General features: G+C 33.0%; 1 protein-coding gene and 1 pseudogene across 1 annotated transcript; one reads left to right on the top strand and one right to left on the bottom strand.

Annotated features, from left to right (window-relative positions):
• Nucleotides 1-6,240: 6,240 nt before the first annotated feature.
• LOC120129219 lies at nucleotides 6,241-8,251 on the bottom strand. Its single transcript, XM_039146789.1, has 7 exons — nucleotides 8,140-8,251; nucleotides 7,865-7,928; nucleotides 7,226-7,337; nucleotides 6,950-7,096; nucleotides 6,780-6,842; nucleotides 6,604-6,648; nucleotides 6,241-6,441 (listed from the first exon to the last, which is right to left on the bottom strand). Exons 1-7 carry the CDS (start codon nucleotides 8,249-8,251, stop codon nucleotides 6,241-6,243), a joined length of 744 nt encoding a protein of 247 aa, XP_039002720.1.
• Nucleotides 8,252-14,425: 6,174 nt separating this feature from the next.
• LOC120129133 lies at nucleotides 14,426-16,622 on the top strand (annotated as a pseudogene).
• Nucleotides 16,623-23,973: the final 7,351 nt, after the last annotated feature.

Here is a 23,973-nt window from a genome sequence, read left to right as displayed (position 1 = left end):
AAACTTGAATGGATTGCATTACTTCAACCAAAAGACAAAAACAAAACCAAAAACAAATACTAACAAAAACAGTTTAGCAGTATTGGCAGCAACCGAATGAATTACGAGTATGAAAAATCTTAAACTTACCTCGTTGCGTAGAGTATGAACCTCATTCTGCAACGATGCTACCATCTCATGTAGAGCAGCTACCTCACCGCGTAATGTAGACACCTCAACACGCCATGCACTATCGTCTTTGCGTAAAGTACCGACCTCTTCACGCAAGGCATTGACCTCATCACGTAACTCCCCTAACTCATCCCGTTAAGGTGGAGGAGGAGAACAGGGAGATAAACGTCGTGGCATCTTTTCCGGTCGCCTATCTTGCAGTGATGGTGGAGAAGAGGCTCGATGATGTGACAGAATAGGTGATGGCTGTCGTTGTGGAGGTCTATAGTCGGGTCGATCAGATGATGGCTCTGGGTGAGGTGATAGCTCTGGGTGAGGTGATAGCTCTGGGCGAGGTGATGGCTCCCGAAGTGGAGGCTGCTCATCAACCGTTCCATCAAAAAAATGCTTACTAGCTTGCCACCAATCAATGGCAAGCTCAGCTTCCGTGGGTGTCAGCCTCTGTAGAGGAGTGTTGGCCTCCTAACAATATAAAAGCTCAAACAAAGTTAAACGTGTACTAGTAATAACTTGTTTATAAACATATGGTAGTATTTATGTTAACTTACATTATTTATTGTCGTATACCATAGTAAATCTTCCCATTGCAAGGTCTGTTTCCTCTTCCAGGAAATAGCCCTGGGAATATCATTTGAAGTTTTTATTGCATATGTCTTCATGGCGGGAAAAGCCTCAAATATCCAAATCTACAAACAATATAATAACAAACATTAGTAATTGTTAAATAATTCTTATAATTTTGGAAACATTATATAAAAATTCTTACCTTAAAGGCCCAAATAAAGCCTATCAAAGTGTATTTCGAACCATCGCCATGCAAACTTTTTCGATCATCCAAGACAGACGATAACTTATTCCATGTAGCTTTCCATAAATACGAGCCCCACGGAAACAGGTTCCACGCATTTAGGTCTTCTACCAATTTGATTAGATCATTTGGAATAGGTTGTCTGGCCTCTCTGCCTAAAAAGTCGGCATGCAAAAGAATTAGAAGGCATACTCGGACAACGTCGACGTCATCCATCCGAGTAAAACCATCTTTCTTATTCAACAATCTTGTCAGGTCTTCTACGTGTAGATTCGGCCTCTCCAGCTCAAGAAAAACCCGGGATAGCCATGATGGGCGGGTAATGTATCTAGTGTACCGACCTACATCATCGTGTCCGAAGCGTAGACCGGTGATTAAGCAAAACTCCTCCCGCCCAAAACACGTATACGCCGGTAGAAAATCAAACCATATCTCTTCATCACGACGTTGTATAGTCTCTGGTAGATCGCTAGTCATGGTTTGAAGAAACAGGTGTGTCAACATCGCATCTCCACCGGGATGTTGTACTTTCAGCCATGGCCCGAAGCATGTATCCTCAAACATTTTTCTTTGTGCAGGTGAAAGCTTCGACGCAATTGTTTTGGCCAGGCTGACTTTATTTCTTAAGGTCAATTGAGCCGAATAAAAGTTCTACAAAAACAATAAACATACTAAGTTAGATATACCAAAAACTACACTGTGAAGATATACCAAAAACAATAATAAACATAAAGAGTAGTAGTTTATTCTTCAAACTTAAATTTGCAACACTGTGAATTTCGTATTTGTCTTTGTTTTTTGGTTGAAGTAATGCAATTCATTCAAGTTTCAATTTGCAGAAGAAGAATAGTTTCTGAAAATGAAAATCGCAACACGAAAATGACTATCGCAACGAGAGAATCGCAACGCGAAACTAAAATCGCGTTGCGATTTGCATTTTGCGTTGCGATTCTCGGTTGATTTAATAAGAAATCTAAGTGAAATGGTTAATCTATTATTGAAATTACCAGTAAACTTATCATCAATTTCAATATGAAAAACCTAATAATAATGCAAAATTTTCAAAAAGAAAATAATTAAAAAAACTAACCCTCGTTGGTTGATTTGGTTGATTTTCCATTTCTGATTGTGAGGGTGGCTCTGAGAGATGGAGATAGACGGATTTCGCCGGAGATGGGGACGGATTTCGTCGGAGATGGGTGAGAGAGTGAGTGATGGAGATGAGACTGAGTTGTGATTTTAGGTTTTAGGTTATGAGTTGCGATTACAGGATATACTGTGGACGGTTCAGTGTTCCAATATATTAATATTCGTGTTTGGAATTGAAAAATAAAATACTTGGCCAGGATACTAATGGCGCTTTGAAAATCGCATTGCGATTATGTATTATCGCGTTGCGAAAGTCAGAATCGCGTTGCGAAAGTCAGTATCTCGTTGCGATTTTGTATTATCGCATTGCGATAGTAAGTATCGCATTGCGATAGTCAGTATCGCATTGCGATTTTCCCAATTCGCGTTGCGATTTACTTATTCGCATTACGAATTGGGAAAATTGCAACGACACTGTAGACCATCGCAACGCGATTTTCAACTATCGCAACGCGAAATGCAACGCGAATTTGCGATAATGGAGATCGCGTTGCGAATTAGCGATCGCATTGCGATTTTGTTGGTCATTTTGGCAAATCCGAAAAAAGTTGGTTAAAATCGTATATTATATGGGAATTTTAGTCACTGAGACGATTTTCTCTTTTTAATATCTCACTACAACATTTGATTATTAATAAAAATACATCTCAATGGATTCGATTATTAATTCGATTATAAATAAAATATCTTTAAAATTAAAATTTAATTATTTAATTAAAATATTATTATAAACATATTATCCTATCATTAAAATTAAAATAAATATCTAATATAATGTAATATCAATTATTATTAAATTATCAACTCATACTTTGGTTAACCACTTAATAGGAATTAACAATCAAAGGACAAAAATCAAACAGATCGATAACGTAAGAAATTAAACACATTTAAATTTTAAATCAATGATCAAAATTGATCAAATCAAACATAAAGGAAATAATTCGTATACTTTACCCTATCAATTATTATTAAATATTTATGTGAAAAATAATAATAAAACTTTTATATTCTAATAATTGAATATCACTTTCTTAAGTCGTCTAAATTAACACATTAATTTCTTTCTTCTCTTCAAAAATGATATGAGAAGTAATTGCAAAATTTCCAAGTAGTAATATTTTTACCTCAATATATAAATATATATCTTTTTCATAATAGTACAATTTTGAAATTTTCCTTTAGAATAATTTACAACTATAAAAAAAAGTTGGCTTAAGAGTTACCTTTGTCCATGTTTTAGACCCAATTTATCGTTTTCGTCCTTATCGTATTTTCACATCAATTTAGCCCTTAAAATTGTTTAATTGCATCATTCTATATCATACCCTTAACTTAAAACCCTAAATTATAAATCCTAAATTATGATTTATGACTTAGGGTTTAGAAGTTATGTGATTATGGTTTAGGGTTTTAAGTTAGGACAAAGATATAGAATGATACAATTGAACAACTTCGATAGTTAAATTTATGTGAAAATAAGGATGAAAATGATAAATTGAACAAAAGTTGCCCTTTTATTAAAAAAAAGTTAAATCTCGTTTATGAAATTAAAACTCATTTTGTTCACTTTCGTCAAAAATAGTAACCACAAAATAATAAGTAAAGAGTTACGATCCGTTACTAATTATAGCAGAACAAAATTCTTAATCTTTTGCAAACTCAAAAACCATTATTACTACATATAGCTCAAGTTCAACTGGCAAATATTAAACATAAAATACAAGTAATCCTATAAAGTACTTCACTGAGGTGCAAAACGTATCCCTGATCCCTTCACCTAAAAACCCTTTTAGTTTTTAAGTTAGGATTCAAAAATAGGTTTTACTTTGGTTCCATTTGAGAGTTTTGTTCGAGGCATCCAAATCTAATCGAATTAAGAATGTCGTTTTATGACTAATTTCGTTTTATGACTAAATTAGTCATAAAACGACATTTTCGATACGACAAGATGCCTCCAATCAGACTCCCAGATGAAAGCCTTAGCCTCTTACTCCTATCTGTTAACCACACAACACCTAAACTAGCTAGAAATGCAGCAAAGTGTTGCCATGGGGAGTACTGAAAGATCAGTCAGGGGAATAAACCAGTGCTCACACGTTGGCCATGGAAGTCCACTGCATTAGTGATGTAAGGTTAACCAGGCTTCTTCAATAATGGAGAAGATGGCAACCTTGTTGTTTCCCGATCTAGGAGAGACGCCAAATGCTACACGTTGAATTGGAAGTAATCTGCACAAAGAATAAGAAGTTGTTAAATAAATGGATAATTAAGAAAGGGAATGGAAATGGAAAGGATTGAAAGTGAAAGAATGTTATCAAAGATGGTTGTGGAAGTGTTGAATAAATCTCCTTCAAGTGATGTAACTTCGGCCTCCAATGGTGGTGATGAAGTATGCCTTGTTAATGGATGATTTAATGGAAGGATTGATGATATGGGAGTGAATGGTGATGGAAATAGATAGTATCTTATAAAACTAAGAAGGAACCAATGCTATAAAGGAGCAAAGACCCGTTTCTTATAAGTTTTATAAGGGATGGTAGCAAGGACTTTGACCCACTAGTTATATAAACTAGGAACCAGAAGTATCAAGGAAAGGGGTTTGACGTCACAAACTATGAAAGCTTGCTTAATCGATATAGTTTTAAAAAGAACTTGAAGAGAGAATAATCTCACAAGAGTTTTTAATTTTATCAAAGGGTTGTTTAGAAATGAATGCCAAAGCCCTATTTATAGGCTTGCATAGTTTTGGCCGAATAATTAGATGTCCATTCGGAAAAATACATGTCTTAATTGAAAATAAATGATGCTTGGATGAGGGGAGATGTCTTTGGCCGAATGGTTCCCTTGTCTCTTCATCTTGGCGCCAACTTGAAGCAAGGTGATGCTTTGGCCGAAAAGAGAGAACCCTCTTTATTTTGGCACCCATTTCATCCACATGCATAGCACATGTGTGGGCTGATCATAAGATACTCACATGGGCGACATAGGGTGCTTATGGTGTGGTTTCTCCTTGGCGTGAAGTTGAGCAGCAACTAGGTGTGACTTGGCATCCATCTTGCGTCTAAGTGACATGTCATCAATGGGGAAGCAACTAATTATGAAAGGGCACATTTGTGTGAAGCATCCTTTCATCATTTGGGCTACTTCCCATGGGTTTGAGCTGAAGATGAGCTGGCCTTAGATGAAATACATGACGATGAGTCTTAGGACAGCTCCTTGTGAAAGGGCACTTCTCAGATTGGCAACTCTTCGCAAAAAGGTACGATTTCACAAAATTCGACCTAGACCATATTTGTAGTGCTCTGTGTGGTGAAGATGATGGTGCAACTCTCCAGCTGAAATGAGACCTCCAGCTAGCGCAAAAGTCCAGCTCAAGTCAGCTATGAGCTCGGGGGTCAGCTGGCAACTTTATCCCAAAATGATCTTGAGCTGTCCCGAAGTTGTCCTAATCAAGTTTCCATAGCTCTTGGACTTCAATGCTAGCTTTAAGTTAGCTCCCATCATGTGGCCGCCTATGTACCTACAAAAGAAAGCATAATATAAGCTAAGTATTTAAATTAAATAACATATAATATAAAGATGTCAACTATAGGTTATAATAATAACTCATGCATCATATGTTAATGAATGAATGTTATTATTATAACTATATATTATATGCTTGAATATCAATCAGTGATGCAAACCATATAATGAATGAATGCACATGTTATGATAATTCAAGCACTTGGTTAGACACTCCGGATCAAGCACTTGGAGGATCAACACATCTCTTGAAGTACATCTGATTGTAATATTTTCATCTTTCAAGATTGACTTTATTTTGGTAACATGGGCCTTTGTTTCGAAGTATTTGTTTTAGTGATGACTATTTCTTTCGTTACTGATATTTGGTTTATGGTGATCCAAATTTTACGTCATATTTTAAATTAAATTTTTAACTTTTTTATTTTTACATTCATGAGTTGGGTTTTTATAGTATAAATTATTATTCTTTTATACATGTCATCTGAAATACTATTTTAATTATCGAATAACGGTTTTAGAAAAATGTCTTTAAGAATCATGAATGTAATCTGTTAGACTTAGTCGAAATGCATAAGCTGGGTCTAGGGGTTACATTTTTGCTCCCCATTGAAGCAGATCGTAAAGTCCGGGAAATCGACATTGCTTGCAACATCTTCATCATTTTTCATAAGAAATTCAGCCATGGTGTTTAAGTTTTGCTGGACATTCAGAGACTTCGTTGGAATTGTCACTTCATTTGGAAGCAGATCATCCAGCAAGTCATCCAGTCCCATACCATCCAGCTGAAAAAGTACGTTGAATATATTTATCTCAAGGTTCTTAACACTAAAAATATTATTATAAATGTATCAAATATGAACTCGAAGATTATTCGAGTAAAACTTATAGATGCTTTCAAAAGAAATGATAATTTTGCTGATTTTTCAAAGCATAGAAGCAATAACCTCTTCATTATCTCCTTCTAAACCAGAGTCCACTCCAGGTTCATCCTGCAAAATATACGGGGATTTTTCAGTGTCATTTGTATACATTCATTCGAGATACGGACTCAAATTCGAATCCAGTGAAAACAAACCACAACAAATTCTTGAACTTAACTCATAATGGTAAGATTGATTACCTTGATATCAAAGTCTGAATGAGTATCTTGACTATTCTCAACAATCAAATCCTCAAATTCCTTCTGCAAAACATTTGTTCTTTACTACTCCTTATTGTGCACAACAAGAAGGTAGAAAAAAAAAGTAAAGAAGAATAGAGAAACTTTATCAAGAAAACAGATTCCTTTACCTGGTGATTTCTTGCTCCATTTTTCGGCTTGATTATTGTCCTTTCAATTTGCCTTAACTTCCCTTTACAGTCTCTTGTTTTTTGTTTGTTTGAAGCCTCACGAATTGCAATTTTATAATGCATCACGGAGCCAATTGATCGTCTTGCCTGAAAATCCCATTCTTTTGCAGATCAAAATATCGAAAACCCAGATGAATAAACAGAAAAACAAACCCAGAAAATCTTTAGAGAGAACAAAGAAAATGAGAAGAACCTAATTCAAGGAAAATTGAATACCTTGCCTGATTTACAATCCCGAAGCCAATCTGCATAGGAGCTTCCTTTGTACTCTACTCTTTTTCCACAACAATTTGCTAATAAAGTGACGCCGGACAGAATAGCGATTATCCTGCAGGTTAGTTTTAATAGATGATTCACAGGAGAAAATTCACCCAAAAATCAGAGAAAAATTCTCTAAGATTTAATAGAATAATATAAAATCAAATAATGCCAAAATCAGTCTACAAGTCGGACTGTTATAGCCAAAAATCATCTTTATTCGAAATTTGTTAAAAATAGCAAAGTCTCGGAAATCACTCTAAATTGAAATTCTAAATAAATTAAGCAATCTGCAAAAAATCCGGCCCAAATCAGATTTAAAATGACTTCCTAACTGACAAGCGAAATATTACCACAAATAATAAAAAATAAATAAAATTAGTGATTCGGATGAGAAAAACGGCAGAATTTGAGGTCGAAAAGAAGGTCACATGGAGTCATGCTCAATGTGAACAGCGTGCGCATCGAAAGGGGGATCTTATGCGCGATTCCGACACCCGTATCCAAAGTTATGGCCAAAAGATTAAAACGCACTCAAAATAGCCCCAATAAATAACATATCACAATCAACTCTCACCTTTGCGCTGATATGCCAACTCATGATATCTCAACGCCATCAAGGTACAATCTGATAGTTTAACATCATCTGTCTCGAATTTCCCTGCATCACAAAGTCATCCAAAGGAATCAAAAGAACTGTTTTTTGTTTAACTTGGACCATTAGATTTGATCCCAAGAAGATGATCGAAAACGTTGGATTCATAGACAATGAGAAGAAAGAAAAGGTGCATGCTTTCTTTTTCAACTTTGGTTTAGTGTGTTTTACTGTGTATTTCGATCGCGCGATTAGCCTCGAGTGATTGAAGTGGAACCTTTTTGAGCCACTTTCGTGTTGCTTAGTGCGTAGGTCTGTCCTCGTACTGTCTGGTGTGGAAAGTTATTCTTTCCTCGATATCTATTAAGGCTGTAAATAAGACGAGACATATCGTAAGTCACTCGAGATCGATTCAGTCAAAGCTCGATAAATATTCGGATCGAATGAACTCGACTCAGACTCGAGCTCGAGCTCGACTCGGACTCGAGTTTGAGCTCGACTCGAATTCTTAACGAGCCGAAACGAACTACTTAATACTCAACTCGAAAAACTAGTGAGCAGCTCGAAAATATAATATATAAAGATTTTATTTTTTAAAAAATATATATTATTAATAATATTAACATTTATGTGTTGATTTTTTTTATAAAATATAGTAAGGCTTTTATGTATTTAAGGTTCAGGTTCGAGTTTGAAGCTTCAATCTAATTAAGTTTAAGATTTGTTTTATTTCGAGCATTTTCGAGCTGCTCACGACCTTCAATTTAGGATTTTAAGTTCGAGTCGAGTTTAAAAATTTTAAACTCGCAAGTTTTCGAGTCGAGTCGAGTTTAAAAGTTTTAAGCTCGCAAGTTTTCGAGTCGAGTCAAATTGCATTTCAGAGTTTTAGAGTCGAGTCGAGCTCAATGATACTCGAGCTCGACTCGGCTCGTTTACACCCCTAATCTCCATTAAAGTATTTTCTGTTGGTATCTCCATTATTGGTGTTCAAAAGCTTCTTTTTGGAGTGTTATTTTTGCTGTTAATGCTAATGATTTGTTGGAGATTGAGAATTACATTAATCTTGGAGCTTAAAGAACATGCATGAGTACGATACGTATATAACATCAACGTTCTACTTTCTAAGTTTATTTAATTCAATATAAATGCCATATTTCGAATAAATTTTTTAATTAATTTTTTATCTAATAAAAATTAAAATCATATGTTATATAATATCAACGTTCTACTTTCTAAGTTTATTTAATTCAATATAAATGTCATATTTCGAATAAATTTTTTAATTAATTTTTTATCTAATAAAAATAAAAATCATATGTTATATAATATCAACGTTCTACTTTCTAAGTTTATTTAATTCAATATAAATGTCATATTTAATTCAATATATATATGTCAAGTTGTATCAATGTTAATTTTACCTTAAAAATCACAAAAGGTACAATTCCTTTAAACTTAAATTAAATGAGAAATTTCAGTATTTTTCATGTTTTTTCTTATAATGTCTGTGCTCTAGATTATAATAGTTTTTCTCAATAATATTAACTCTAAAAATATTTATTTTTAAGTATAATCTATCTTACTATTATATTTAATATTTTATGAAAAATATAATATTGAATGTATACATACTTACATATAATATTAGATACCATATAATTTACTTTTTTTTTAAATAATATGATATAATTATAAAATAATATAATATTTCTTAATCATTAATAATTCATTCTATAAATATAATTACTTAAACTGAAGAATAAAAAAATATGTATTTTAATAACCGAAATTAATTAATAAATTCCTCATATAATATAATTTACTTATGTTCTTCTTATCCTATTCTCTTTAATTTTAAGATTTTTTATCTTATTTTATATATGAAAGATATGCATGGTCGGTGACATGGACATGCACTGATTACAGAGAGAAAACATCGCTTGATCATTTACATTTTTTGCATATTTTTCTGTATGGAAGCATAAAGGATTGAAAGCAATTTGAGATAGTTTTGCTAAGCCATGACATCACTGCTACGTGTCCTTCTTTTTATTATTTCCGGCCACTTTCACTCATAAAATAAAATAAAATAAATTCTTATGGTTAAAATTCTATTGTAATGTATTCGAAAATAAAATTAGAAAACATTTTATTTTTTCAAACAATTTCGTCCATTTATTTATTTCAATAATGTTTTTTTTTTTTACATTTTTTCACTGAGATAATGAATCTATTATAGTGTAGTACCATACAGAAAGAACAACTTATAATAACCCACGCCTCAATTTCTTTATATTACTTGTTTTTAAAAAATAAGAATTTTCTTTCAATTTATGGGACCTAATTTTGCTTGTTAAAAAGGCTCCCTCCCGCCTCCATAAAGTCAGTCAATGGTTTACAAGTTGCCATGGTTTGCAATTATGAGTATTCCGATACCTCATTACATAATTTGGATTTAAGCAATTCAACAGCTCAAATTTATAGAAATAAAAAAAATATAAATATTAATTTTTTAACAGTTCAAATGATTACTAGAGATGATATTTATTATTTTTTAATATATTGACAACATATGTACACCTTATAAACATAATTGTTTTAACTCAATATTTTTTTAAAAAAACTATTTTCTTTTACTATTAAAATCACTCAATAAATATCATATTAAGTATGATAGACTTAAACTAAATCGGAAATCAACAAATCAATAGGTTGAAGAAGCAAGCAATGTTAGAAGACAAACCCATTTTGGAATTATGTAGAAGTTTCAACACACTAGTATATGTCGGCAAGATTTTTTAATTTGAAGCAAAACAAGACAAACAATAAGGTGGCAATAATAGAGAAATTAAGAAGAATCTAGTGTTATAAATTATCGAGAGCCCATCTACGCTTCCAACAAACAAGGATACAAAGTATTTCCAACAGGCATGCGATGAGAAATGATGCAATATTTACAATGAAGAAGACTTGCACTGATTGCAACATCCATCGAGATCTCGTCTATAAGTGTTAATGTGTGTATCTGGTAACGGTTCCTCCATCGACTTGACAAAGATTGATTCAAAAGAATTTTAAATTTCACTTCAATATTTTATTTGATTAAAGTTTTAAACGATATACTAGTATTTGAGGAAACTAATTATATTTTAGTATAACCATCAAATGCAATACATGTTTCATATAAATATTTTTTTATATATGTAAAAATTCATATAATTTATCAATGAGTTAATTCAAGTGGTAAGCGGATTAATATCGTTTATGTAGATTTTGAGTTCGAGTCATTCTGAATGTAGAAAACATTCATTGAGAGGCTTACCTATCAAAACTAAGTATATGACATAGGTCGATCATGAATAATCAAAGCGACGCCTTAAAATCGGGAGGATAATTTTAAAAAAAATTCATATAAGTTTCGATTCATGAATGAAGCTACTTTTAACAAAATTCTTTAACGTCTTAAGAAATTTTATTTTTTAATTAAATGTTATGAAATTTTAGATCATTTAAAAAGGAGTTAATAGTGAAATTATCTTATATTCTAAAATTTTAGAACCGATCAAAATATATAATGAATTCAAAATAATTTTTATAAATTAATTGTAAAAATATTAATACCCAAATGTAGAATTATTTCAAAATATATATATTTTAGTCAAATCGAGCGTGTAATTTTATAATAGAAAAGACTCCTTATAAACAAGACAGAAATACCATGTTGTCTAAAGCTATTTTTTGTAGAATTATGATATGTTTATTAGATAAAGAAATCATCACTAATAACGTATTGTTAAATACATATTAAAATAAATACATTTATGATTATCAAATAGAATATAGCTGTGAACAATCAATAATAATTTAATAAATAAAAACGTGAATAATTAAGACAATGACATATTCCGAACACTAAATATAGAATAAAAAATTATAAAAATAGAAGAAACCTATATCGAAGTCTAAGCTAGATAAGAGTATTCAAAAGGGTAATTCGGTTAACCGACCAAATCAAATTATTCAAATTTTATTAACCGATTTTTTCCTTTAATCGTTAATCGAACCGATTTTTTTTCAAAAAAAATTAATCGAACCGAACTAAGTTTGATTATTTGATCTGTTAGTTGAATTAACCGAATTTTATAAATAATATATATTATATATTTAATATTTAATATTTTTGACTTATTGGGTTAATTCTGCCGGTTAAAACTGAAGTTTAAACTCCTCTAAAGCTAAATAATATATATAATATATCAAATATTTAATAATTTTAGTTAACTTGATTAATTAACCGATTTCGAATCGAATTAATCGAAACCGAAGTTTGAAAAAAATTATTAACCGTTAACCGATCAAAATCAAAATTAAACGATCGAAATATCAGTTCAATAGATTAATTCGATTTTACTGAATTTTGAACGCCCTTAAAAATAGTAATGAAAGGACTAAGAAAAAATATTATTGTAAATATATTAAAATACAATTGGAAACTAATAAAATTAAAGGGCAATCAACCGGAAAGGGGGAAAAAGAAGGATGAAATTGACAAGGAAGTTATCACCGCTGCCTAGACACACAAAAAATTGTGATAACCACTCAAGGCCAAAACAGAGTGCTACTGGAAATGAAAATTGATTATCAAAATATCATAATCATAATTTAACTTACTATTTTACTTCATGGAATCCCTATAGTAAACTATTTTACTATTTCAGTAAGTGAGTATCTCTAGGTATTAGTGTTTGTCTTCGATCAAGATATGGTTGTTGTTGATGTTAAGTTAGAGGTGTTGGTTCGTTCTATTGGTTATGTTGTTTGTGTTTGTTTGGTTTGGCTTATTTATGAACTGCCGGGGGATTGTTGTAGGGCTGGGGTATGGATTATGTGTTGTAAGTTTTTTGTGTTTGTAGATCCTTATCACCTCAAGGTACACTCTTTTTCTTTCATTTAGGATTAGGGAGATTTTTTAATGAGGTCATTGAGGTGTATACTTTGTAAATCATTATAGTACAAAGTACATTCTTTCAAAAAAATATATCATAATCATAATTAATATAAGAATAATTTATGTTTTCTTTTTGTTTGAAATAAATAATTAAACTATGGGTAATTGATCTATTTACAATATTAAGACGATGGTATTAGAAATATTTTCTTCTTACTCGGAGTCCCACAACTTATATGTATCAGACAGTCAACTATTCCGTTACCTGGATGTCATGTGTACTTAATACGTACTCCTTACCCAAGATGTAGCACTACAAACTTTACTCACTCAGTTTTGTAGGTTTTTTTTTCTTTCTTAACAATTTTACATTTAAAATTCTCAATTAAACCATTTAACTTTTAAATTATTTTAAAATTAATCTATTTCATTAAATAATTAACAACTTTAGGACGTATCATATATCTTTTAAAATTATAACAAGTCTTAAAAGTTGTCTTTAATTTTAATGAAAATCCCTAAAATATTGTTAAAACCTGCATTTTTAATTTTTTAAATATTAGAGTGTCTTTCTGAATTCGAATGGCGGTGAGATAGTGAAGGAGGAAGAGGCGAACTATATAGCATGGTTCCAATTTGATCAAACAGTAAAGATCGTAGATTAGAGTCATTTTTTTCTTCTGAATTTTGGGTTGAGTTTCTTGAGATATAAAAATGATATTGAGAATATCTAAACTAATAAAGTGATAGAAGACGGTGAAATGAATTTGTTAGTGTCTTAAGTGGTTGAATATGACGTAAAAGAATAACAATTTTTACGTCAACGTGATATACAAATAGAATTTTTAAAATTTCATCTTCGCGAAGAAAAGAAGTTGGAATAAGAAAAGAAAAAAAAATGAAACGAATAACATATGACATACTGCAACATATGAAGTCCATGCCAACGTAAAACCGTCCACGTCACCATGTTTTTTTATTTAATGTTTGAGTAATCAAAATATAAGTAATCTAAAAATTAATTGATCGGATTAAAAAAATTTAAAACTAAGTAAGCGAAACAAAAATATAAACAAGATTGAGTGATGAAAATCATAATTCACCCTTAATATAATCTATAACTCTAATCCCCAAAAGTTCCAACATAACCCATAGTTGAAACAGATAATTGTCGGTAAATTAAGTATCAAGAAAAATGAATCATTGGTGAATGTAATCATTATCAAGATTTTACCATCGGTCAATGTAAATAACTATACAATTATTATAGAAAAAATTAAAATGCGACACATTTATTTGATCTAAACTCATGAAAATGTAAAAGAAAGTGCAGACTACCTTGAGATGCTTGCCATGTTGAGTAGTAATCCAACAATCCCCTTAAAAAGGGGGTGTTTGGGGATGGGAAAATCGTGGGAAAAAAAGATGATGAAGTTTCTTAACTGATGCAATAAAAAGAAAAAGAAAAAGCTGTAAAAGGGTCACTGTCAGAAAGTTGTGCGATGCTGGCAAATAAAGGATCCATCTTTCATCTTTCCATTCACTCATTTGATTTTTTTTTAAAGCTTTACATAAAATTATCTCAACTTTATCTTGAAATAATTAAATTCGATTACAATAAAACTGCAGTTGATGCAGTGATGATATCAGAGGGATATTTAATTTCTGAACAAACACTGTCATGAAAGTCTTCCGCTTTCCAATAGCTGATCAAAAACATTTAAGTTACTACTTTTTTCCCGAGAAAATTCCGATTAGAAAACCCAGTTCAGTAGTACACAGAGAGGCCCAATTGCCAAAAGTTTTTAGAAATTGAAGGAGGCTTTTAGGTTTGTGGAGGGGTCCTTTTGTGATGATGGAATTAGAAACATTTATTGGCAGAGAAAAACAGCTTCAGGTAAAGAAGCAATAATCAGTGTCCGCCATTAAAGCCGAGTCTGGATCCTCTAAGCAATCATCTTCATCTTCAGCTTCAAAACTTGATTCCAAAACCGACCCAACATGCAGGAGGGATGGGAGATAGCAATTACCAAGCTGCAAAGACGTCGAGATTGGGTTTGAAGCACGGCGGGGGCGAGATGGGTGAGGTTGAAGGAGGTCGCATTGATCGATCAACTGGAAGGAAAGACGGTCACAGCAAGGTTTGCACCGCTAAAGGTCCTCGACCGCCATCCAGTTCTACGATGTCCAGGACCGACTCGGCTATGATCGCCCTAGCAAAGCTGTGGATTGGCTTATCAAAAAAGCCAAATCCGCCATTGACGAGCTCGCTGAACTACCTCCTTGGAACCCAGAAACTTTGAAAACAGCTACTTCACCCACAAAATTACCAAATAACCAAGAAGATCAAAATTCAATAACTGCAATAGATCATGAAAAACCCTGTCAGTTTCACAACCTTGCTGCTGGGTCTGGTACTCGAAGAAGAACGGCTACAATAATGGGAAACGAAGTCCAAATTCTTCAAGAAATTGGAGATTACCCGGATCGTAATTCGGGTTTTCTTCCGCATTCTTTAGTGTCTGATGAGATTGAAGATACTTTGAAATCTTTTATTCCATCGGGAGCTTCCAGTGAGACGCCGTCTTCTTCATTACAGTTTCAGGATTATTCACCGGATTTTTCGACCCGAACGGGCAGCCATAGTCAAGATCTGCGGCTTTCGCTTCAGTCATTTCCGAAGCCAATGCTTCTGCTCCACCATCACCAAGCTGCTGCTGCTGCAGCCCAGGCACATCAAAGTGAACCAGTCTTATTCTCTGGTTTTAATGGTTCTTCAGCTGGATGGGAACACCACAATCAACATCTGGCGGAGATAGGAAAGTCTCAGAGATTGGTTGCCTGGAATAATGGTGGTGCTGGTAGTGGCACTGGCGGTGGTTCTAGTGGCGGGAGTGGTGGATTCCTCTTTGGAAATCCATCGGCACCGCCACTGCCACCTGCTTTTGGACAAAACAGCCAGTTTATTTCTCAGAGGGGACCCCTTCAGTCCAGTAACACGCCCTTGGTGGTTGCCTGGAATAATGTGGTGCTGGTAGTGGCACTGGCGGTGGTTCTAGTGGCGGAGTGGTGGATTCCTCTTTGGAAATCCATCGGCACCGCCACTGCCACCTGCTTTTGGACAAAACAGCCAGTTTATTTCTCAGAGGGGACCCCTTCAGTCCAGTAACACGCCCTTGGTTCGTGCTTGGATAAACCAGCCAATTCCCACAAACAACCAACACCATCAAATCCCAAAACATCCATCATCAAGCTGCTTTATCCGGCATTGGATTCACCGGATCAGGTGTATTCTCTGGCTTCCGCGTTCCAGCACGATTTCAGGGCGAAGAAGAGAAGCATGACAGTCCTCCCAATAAGCTGTTCTCTGCTTCCTCTCATAATCACCATTGATCCAATAAAATGAAGACAACCCAAAGTTTCTCCCCTCTTAACAGGTCAAATTTTACTTCCACTCTCACATGAACAGTCCAAAATTTTAGATTATGTTTCAATTACAGGCTCTGTTACTTATCTAAATAAGTGTTGTTCCAGAAACAGTTGATTGTTGACATTGAAGCTAATGAGGAGATGCTTCTAAAGATTCAACACCAGCTTAAGGGAGGATTTTGGTCACTTCAAATCAATGGCCTATTCTGTGGGAAGAAGAAATCTGGGTTGATTTCAGGTTTATTCAATCCCGGTTTCTTTGGTTTCTATCAGTTGAATGTGTTGTACATTCAATATATGTTTGATTCTCAGCTATGATTTCATTTCTTGTACTACCTACTTGTCATTTGTTTACAATGTTCATGTTGATTGCTACTGTTTCCCAGAGTTACTATCATGATTCAAACTGATAATTTTGGGAGCTTTCACAGAGAAGTCATTTTCTTATAATCAGAGTATTTGTATAACATGATTTCATATGAGAGATGGTGCTGATCTAAATCATGTCACAAATTAGCATTGAGGCCAAATTTTAGTAGTTACCAATGATCATGTTAGATAAATTTAGCGACTAAATAGGGTTAAACAAAGTAAAAAAAAAAATCAAAATTCTGAGGTTGTGGATAAAATAGAATATATCTTCAAAATAGAAGGATCATTAAAGATACACAAGGTATCATCAAAATTTGGATACTTGCCTATCTATAATTGGCCCCCCATAATTATACATATAGGTGTGCATATATCTTCAGCCTTGCTGGAAATTCTTATTTTCTACATGAGCATAAAGAAAGATTGGTTTTTGGCTTCTATTGGCATCACTACATATAGTACTACTTCATAGGTCATATAAAGCATTAGACACTTAAAAAAGAAATATAAGTAGTTTTCCATTTTGGGGTGTGATGTGAATTTTGTGATATAATATAGAAATTTGTAAAGTAGATGGTTAAAGTTTGGGATATTTATAAAATTTGAGGTGGTTGGATAACATAGTAACATAGGTTTTACCTATGAATGCATAATTCAGTGTATCAATGGATGATTAAATGTTTAATGGGATATAAGTTGGAGCATTATTTATTATTTATAATAATATATTAATGTGGGTTTTGTCAATATACGTAGGGATGGGTACGGGTGAATCGGTCGGTTTTTTTCAATGTTTTCAAAATCGGACCGGACATTGAACCGGTGAAGGTACTGGTTCACTGGTTCAACCGGGTTCAACAGCGGTTGAACCGGATTTTATATAAAATAATATATTTTTTTAATTTTACATAATATTCAAAGCAATATTAATATATATGTAACACTTTTTTTAAGTTTATAATATTAATAGGTATAAAATCACAATCATAACATGTATAAATGAAAAACCATAAAATCAAGTGAAACAAAATGATTCAAATCAACTACAACATAATATTTAAAGTAAAACATATTAATAATAAATATAATTATAACTATAATCAAAAAATAAAATTGGGGCTTAAAAAATTAACAATGATGTCATTTGTTTAATTGTTTTAAAAAACAATCCACATGGCTAAGAAACATAGAAGAGTATCCCAAAAGTTTAAGAACAAACCAATCCCACATGGCTAAGAAACATAGAAGAGCATCCCAACTTACTTCTATAAATAATAGAGGTAATTTGACATTCAAAATCATGGAACCTTTTGGTGAACACAAAGCAAACTATTCTTTCGCTTCAATTGAGCTCAAATTTTAGGCTTAAATCAAACTTCTAAATTATTTTTTGAGTTTGAGCCTTTTCGATTTCAAGTTTTAATATTATATTTCAAGTTGATAATTTTTAGCTCGTGAGTTTTTGAGTCGAGTTGAACTTACTTTTAAAGTTTTCGAGTTCGAGTCGAGCTCAGCAATACTCGAATTTGACTCGGCTCGTTGAACAAACGACGTCGTTTGGTTTAATTTTTGTTTTAAAGAAAAAAATGAACCGGTGATTCAAATCGGTTTTCAGCCGGTTCACCCTGATTTTCTCGGTTTTCAATCGATTCTTTACCGGTTCTGTGCTAATCCGGTTTTGAGAGTTAACTGGACCGGACAGGCCACCGATTCACGGTTCAACCGGTCGAACCGATCGATCCGGTCCGGTTTTAATAACATTGTTTTTTTGACATCTTACAACCCAAAAATATATAGTTTGTACTTGATCCAACTCCATCTCCGATTAAAATAATTAAAATAATATATCTATAATCATTTATTATATCTTAAATTGTTAAAATGATATATTTTAACACTATAAAAATAAAATTATTAAATATATATTTTTTGTATATAAGGGTTTACATCAGGTCAGGTCAATGATTTTTCACCTTAAATCCAACTCCATCCCGTTCTGAACCTACCTATTATATAACTCGTCTTGTCCCATGTCGAATTTTAAAATAAAAAAAAACACTTTTATAAGATCAGGTCGGGATCATTAGGTTCGAATATTTTGTTCATCCTTAAATAGGTTTCTTCAAACGCACTGGGATTGTCCTTTGGCCATAGTAATTAGGGCTATGCATAAATTAAAATTAATTTGATTAATTGCATTTAAACGATTATTTACTCACACTTAACAGCAATTGAATCCGATGCGTTGAAATTAGCCAGTTTGGTGAGGAGATGGTTTCGAACATACTTGTTTTCCTTTCTGAGTTTTTAAAAAAAAAATTAAACAAAGAGGTATTACATTCTCAAAATAGATGTCAGTATTTAAATCTATACAAAATGAGATAATATGAATATTTTTAATCACTCCACCAATTAATGGATTGGTGTCTACTCTTTCGAGTTTACTAAAATGTGAGGATTAATTACCAAGTTCACATCAGAAAATGCCTTAGAAAAAAAATCCAATAGAAAATTAGGAACTCGTCACGTCGAGATGATGAGTTCTAATGGAAATTATATTTTATTTGATCGATTAATATTTAATTAATTTTTCTAGAACTCGTCATGTCGAGATTATGAGTTCCATTAAAATAATAGTATTATTTTTTTAATTTGAAGTATTATTTATCAAAAATAGAAAATCATGAAACTCGTCATATGTGGAGGTGACGAGTTTTTTTGGGTTTAAAATAAGTAGTTGTTTATAGTTGTTGGCCAACAAAAATATTTCTTGAATTGATGGAACTCGTCATGTGGGCTTGACAAGTTCCAACAATCAGTTGACCAAATTTTCATTATAAATAGGAGTTAGGTGAGTTGATAGAGTCTATATGAGAATAAAATCATGCACTTATAGGAAGAATATTACATAAAATTTCTGAATGGTATATTTGAGTTTGATTACTCAGACATCGATGATTAGGATATGAGCTCGTCTTTAGATGAGGAGTAGGTAAAGGAGGCAACGAAGACAATACTTGATCAACATAAGGAGAGGAGAAAACTTGAATAAGAGAATAAGGAGATGAAAATTGATAAGGAGGAGAAGAAGAAGTAAAAAATTTATCGATCCGACATAGCAAACGAATTATAGAGAGAAATGAAAAAAATAAAAAAATAATAGTGTAGAAATCAAGAAGAAGAAGAAGAAGAAGAAAAATTGTTCTTTATGTTACTTTTTATGTTGAAAAAATGTTTTAAATATATGTATGAATTTGTGGTTAGTTAAAAGTTTTTTATGAGTAGTTTGCAATTATGTATGAAAAGTTAAAAATCTATATGGTTAATGATGTTAATAAATTATCCAAAAAAATGTGCATCAAACAACATGGGAACAAAATTACGAAGGTTTTATCAGTCTGCTCGATAATTAGGAAGATGTGGACAATGCTTCATGTTGTGGCCTTCACCTCTACAGTGGCCACAAAGCTTTGGTAGACATTGCCCTTGTTGAGGATCATCCATATCAGTATGAATTCGATTAGATTTAGGTCGACCCTTCAACTTCCTTTATAATTGTGGATTTGACAACCATTATTCAGAAATTGTTGGTGGCCAATAAGCATCGTTAGGGATATTCTTTCACATATGTATATGTTGCGCATCATATGCAGGTTATAACAATCATCAGTATAAGACTATGGGTCAACATTAACTTGCATAAATGCAACAACAACGTGAGTGCATGGGTATCTAAAATCTTGAAATCGACCGCAATCACACCATCTTCTATTGAGATTATCGGTGTATGTGACAAAATTATCACCCTCTTGTGGTCGAACAAGTGCTTGGACATCGTAATCAGAATCAAATCTGATGAAATTATGAACAAACATTGATATTGCATGTGTTTGATTTTTGTTCATCGTCTTCTCCAAATCTGGAGTCCAATTTCTATCATCGTTGTTCATTGCCTCTATTTGTGCACCTTTGTCTACCTAAACTTTACCCAATCTGTAACACCCTCAACCCGTACCCGACCCGGATACGAGTCTGAGGTCTCACATTGACTTTTCAAACTTTGACTATTGACAAAAAATCAAGGAAATTTAAAACTTTCATTAAAATAACATTGTTACTTTAAACAAGTTAACCAAAACAAGACAAAACTGATCAGAGCATTTGTAATAGACACTTTTCTTACATGCCAACCATATACACGAAAAAATACATACTTTATCCGTTACTTCTGATATGATCTTCTAGTAGTGCTGCTGTTTTTACAACCTTATTTACACTCTTCCTGATTCTTGGTACCTACGTATAAATCACTTACACGCTAAGTCATAGACTTAGTGAGACATATAAATATAACAATAATGCATTCAGTATGAATATGAACATGCAATCTATCCATTCAATCCTGTCGTATACAATTCAATGTAAACAATAATAATATGATAACATATAACTATAACCATGTAATTACCTTTGATAACCTTTTATAGGCCCATGTACATTTTTGAGAACTCAAGGTATTCGAGTACATTGAGGTTGTGCACTATACTGTCACCACAGCTCGTATGGGTCCCACTAGGGGCTATGAAATTTTGTCCCGAAGGACTTATGTACTGTATTTGTCCCGAAGGACCACTCCTTAAAAACCATATACATATTTCAATGGATCACATATGTGTTTCACAAGACCCTGTAAATGTTCCAAATAATACATATGTCCCGAAGGACCACGTAGAACCTTCGACTCTTTGCATGCCAACTATACCTATAGCTCTCATATCGTATACCATGGGCATTATTCTTATGTTTCATGTGTTCATGTCATTTCTCTTGTGATCACATAGCTCATATCACTTATCATATCACATGTGTATTTGAGTCTTTTCACATATATCATTTATCAAATCATATGAACATATATACTTTATCATGTATCATAATAATTATCATGTATGCATGTTCATAACTATTGTGCTATGAAAATCAACATAAGAATTAGACTTATCACAAGTCTTATTCCATTGTACCATACTTCTAATATGTACTCTGCTTTGACTCGATTCTAATCCTTCAATTGTTCCGGAACGAGATCACGTTCTAAATCTACATATTAATACATTGATACTTATCAATATACTAATTGATATATTCTAAACTATCCTCCTTAGGCTAATAAGAAAGCTATTTTTATCTTTTAATGAAGGCATGCATCGATGCACTACACCATGTATCGATGCACTACACCATGTATCGATGCATCCCTTGACGGGTGCATCGATGCACTGCCTATGCATCGGTGCATAAATCCCATTCGATGTTTGTATTTTAAGCAGGTGCATCGATGCACTCCTTATGCATCGATGCACTGATTGCATTCGGTGTTCATTTATTTGAGAGTGCATCGATGCACATTGAAGATGCATCGATGCACACAACCCAGAATTTACATTTTAAGCACGAATTCACTCTCTTTCAGCTTAATTCTTCATCTTTCACCTCCTTTAATATTCCTAACTTTCATATACATACTTAAACTCACTTATACTCCATAATCATTTCTTTAAACTCAAAATTTTATCTTCCATAGGAAATCTAAGAATCATACTAAATTTTCTACTTATTCTAAATTCAATTCCATCACTTCATATCCCTTAATTAAGTGGATGACAAGTCAAATTTGTCTTCCAATATGAGTAATGAACTCTAATCCAAGATTTCATTCAAGAACTCAAAATCTTTAATCTCTCATATATCTTCATCTTGTTGTTAAGAACAAATTAAACTTTCCTTAAGCTTAATTATCATCTGATCATAACCCAACCTTTAAATCAACAAATAATCAAGAAATCACAAACTTACCTTTGAGCTTGGAGATACGGGAGGAAGAAGAAGGGATAAGAGTTTTCCAGATAACTCTCCCCACAAGCTTATCTCTTAATAAAAAGATAAGATAATTATCTTTAGATAACAAAGACCATTTTACCCTTAATCTCCTTTAATAATTACTAATAACTTTCAGGAAATATCTCCACATAAATCATTGAACTATTCAATTTTTCTACTTTTATCCCCAAATTCTGAAATTTTACAATTTAGTCACTAACCCGGTATTGAGGATGTTACACGATCGGAAAGTACCCCTAACTATACTTGCTACAAGAAGATGTTTAGTCCCTTTAAGCACTGGATTTATACATTTGACAAGATTGGTTTTCATATAGTTGTAGAGTCGACCCTAATCATCATATATTTGTGATCATCTTTCCTGAGGTATTTTAGTTGCAAAGTTATATACATTTTCTCCATATTTTCTCAAATTTTCCAGCCTCGCACAGAAGTTTGGTTGTAATAAAGCATATCCTGAAAAAGTTGAATTTCAGAATAATAATGATTGAAGAACAGAAATGGAGTAAAATCATGAATGGAAAAATAATAATAAGTTACCCGTGTTGATTATCTCTTTTTGATCTTTTTATTCTTTAACCTTATTGATAACTCCGTAAAAAGGCTATATTTAGGGCCTTTTTTTACTTAAGTTATTTATTGTCTTAAGGAACATTTAGGACCATATACATGCATTTAGGATCATATAGTTACATGTGGTATATTTAATTTTCTGTGACATTTTGGTGATGTTTTACGGGAAATGTTGTGCTTGGCTGATAATGTACAGGTCATAAAGAAAAAGGGTGTGCGAGGAGAATTGCCATGGCAAACTGAGATGCTGAAATAGAATGAAAATTCCACGGTAGTTAGGATGGCATTTCTGGGCTCATAAAATGACAAAAAAGAGCTGAAGATATTTTTATAAAAGAACCAGCTATCCAACCATCACGTGATTCCTACTGCCTGCCACCTAGGAGGTGACCACTACCACCTTTGTACTCCCTTTTCACGTGTAGGGGTTGTACCCTAGGGAACCATTGTCATTTTGGCAAAAAACCCTAGGTATTTTCCCTTGGTATAAATAGATTAAGACACCACAAAAGGGAAGTTCATCTTCTTGGGGAGAAAATTGAGTTGAACAAGAGAAAAGAGGCAACAACAAAGCTTCCAACTTTCTTTCTTTTTCTCATCCCTGGTGTTCCTCCATTTTCAAGCTTGAGAGAGTGGCAAGTTAGGCGTCCGAGAGGAGCTAGTTCAGCTAAGGTGGTTCATGGTGATCGATGGAGCTCCGGCAGCATGCGTTAGGAGTTTTTCCTCCACCCTTATGCTTTATTTATATTCATATTTTATGGGTTGTAAGGAACATATGATTCTCATGGATTATTCAAACCCCGTCATGAACAAACTTTATTTGGTGGGGTTTATTATGGATGATTAAGTATTTTTCTTTAATGGATGATTGATATTTCTATGTTTATT

Source organism: Hibiscus syriacus, unplaced genomic scaffold, assembly GCF_006381635.1.
Source record: "Hibiscus syriacus cultivar Baekdansim isolate YM2019G1 unplaced genomic scaffold, ASM638163v2 tig00110483_pilon, whole genome shotgun sequence".
Classification (NCBI taxonomy): domain Eukaryota; kingdom Viridiplantae; phylum Streptophyta; class Magnoliopsida; order Malvales; family Malvaceae; genus Hibiscus; species Hibiscus syriacus.
This window is presented reverse-complemented; position numbering and strand designations above follow the sequence as displayed.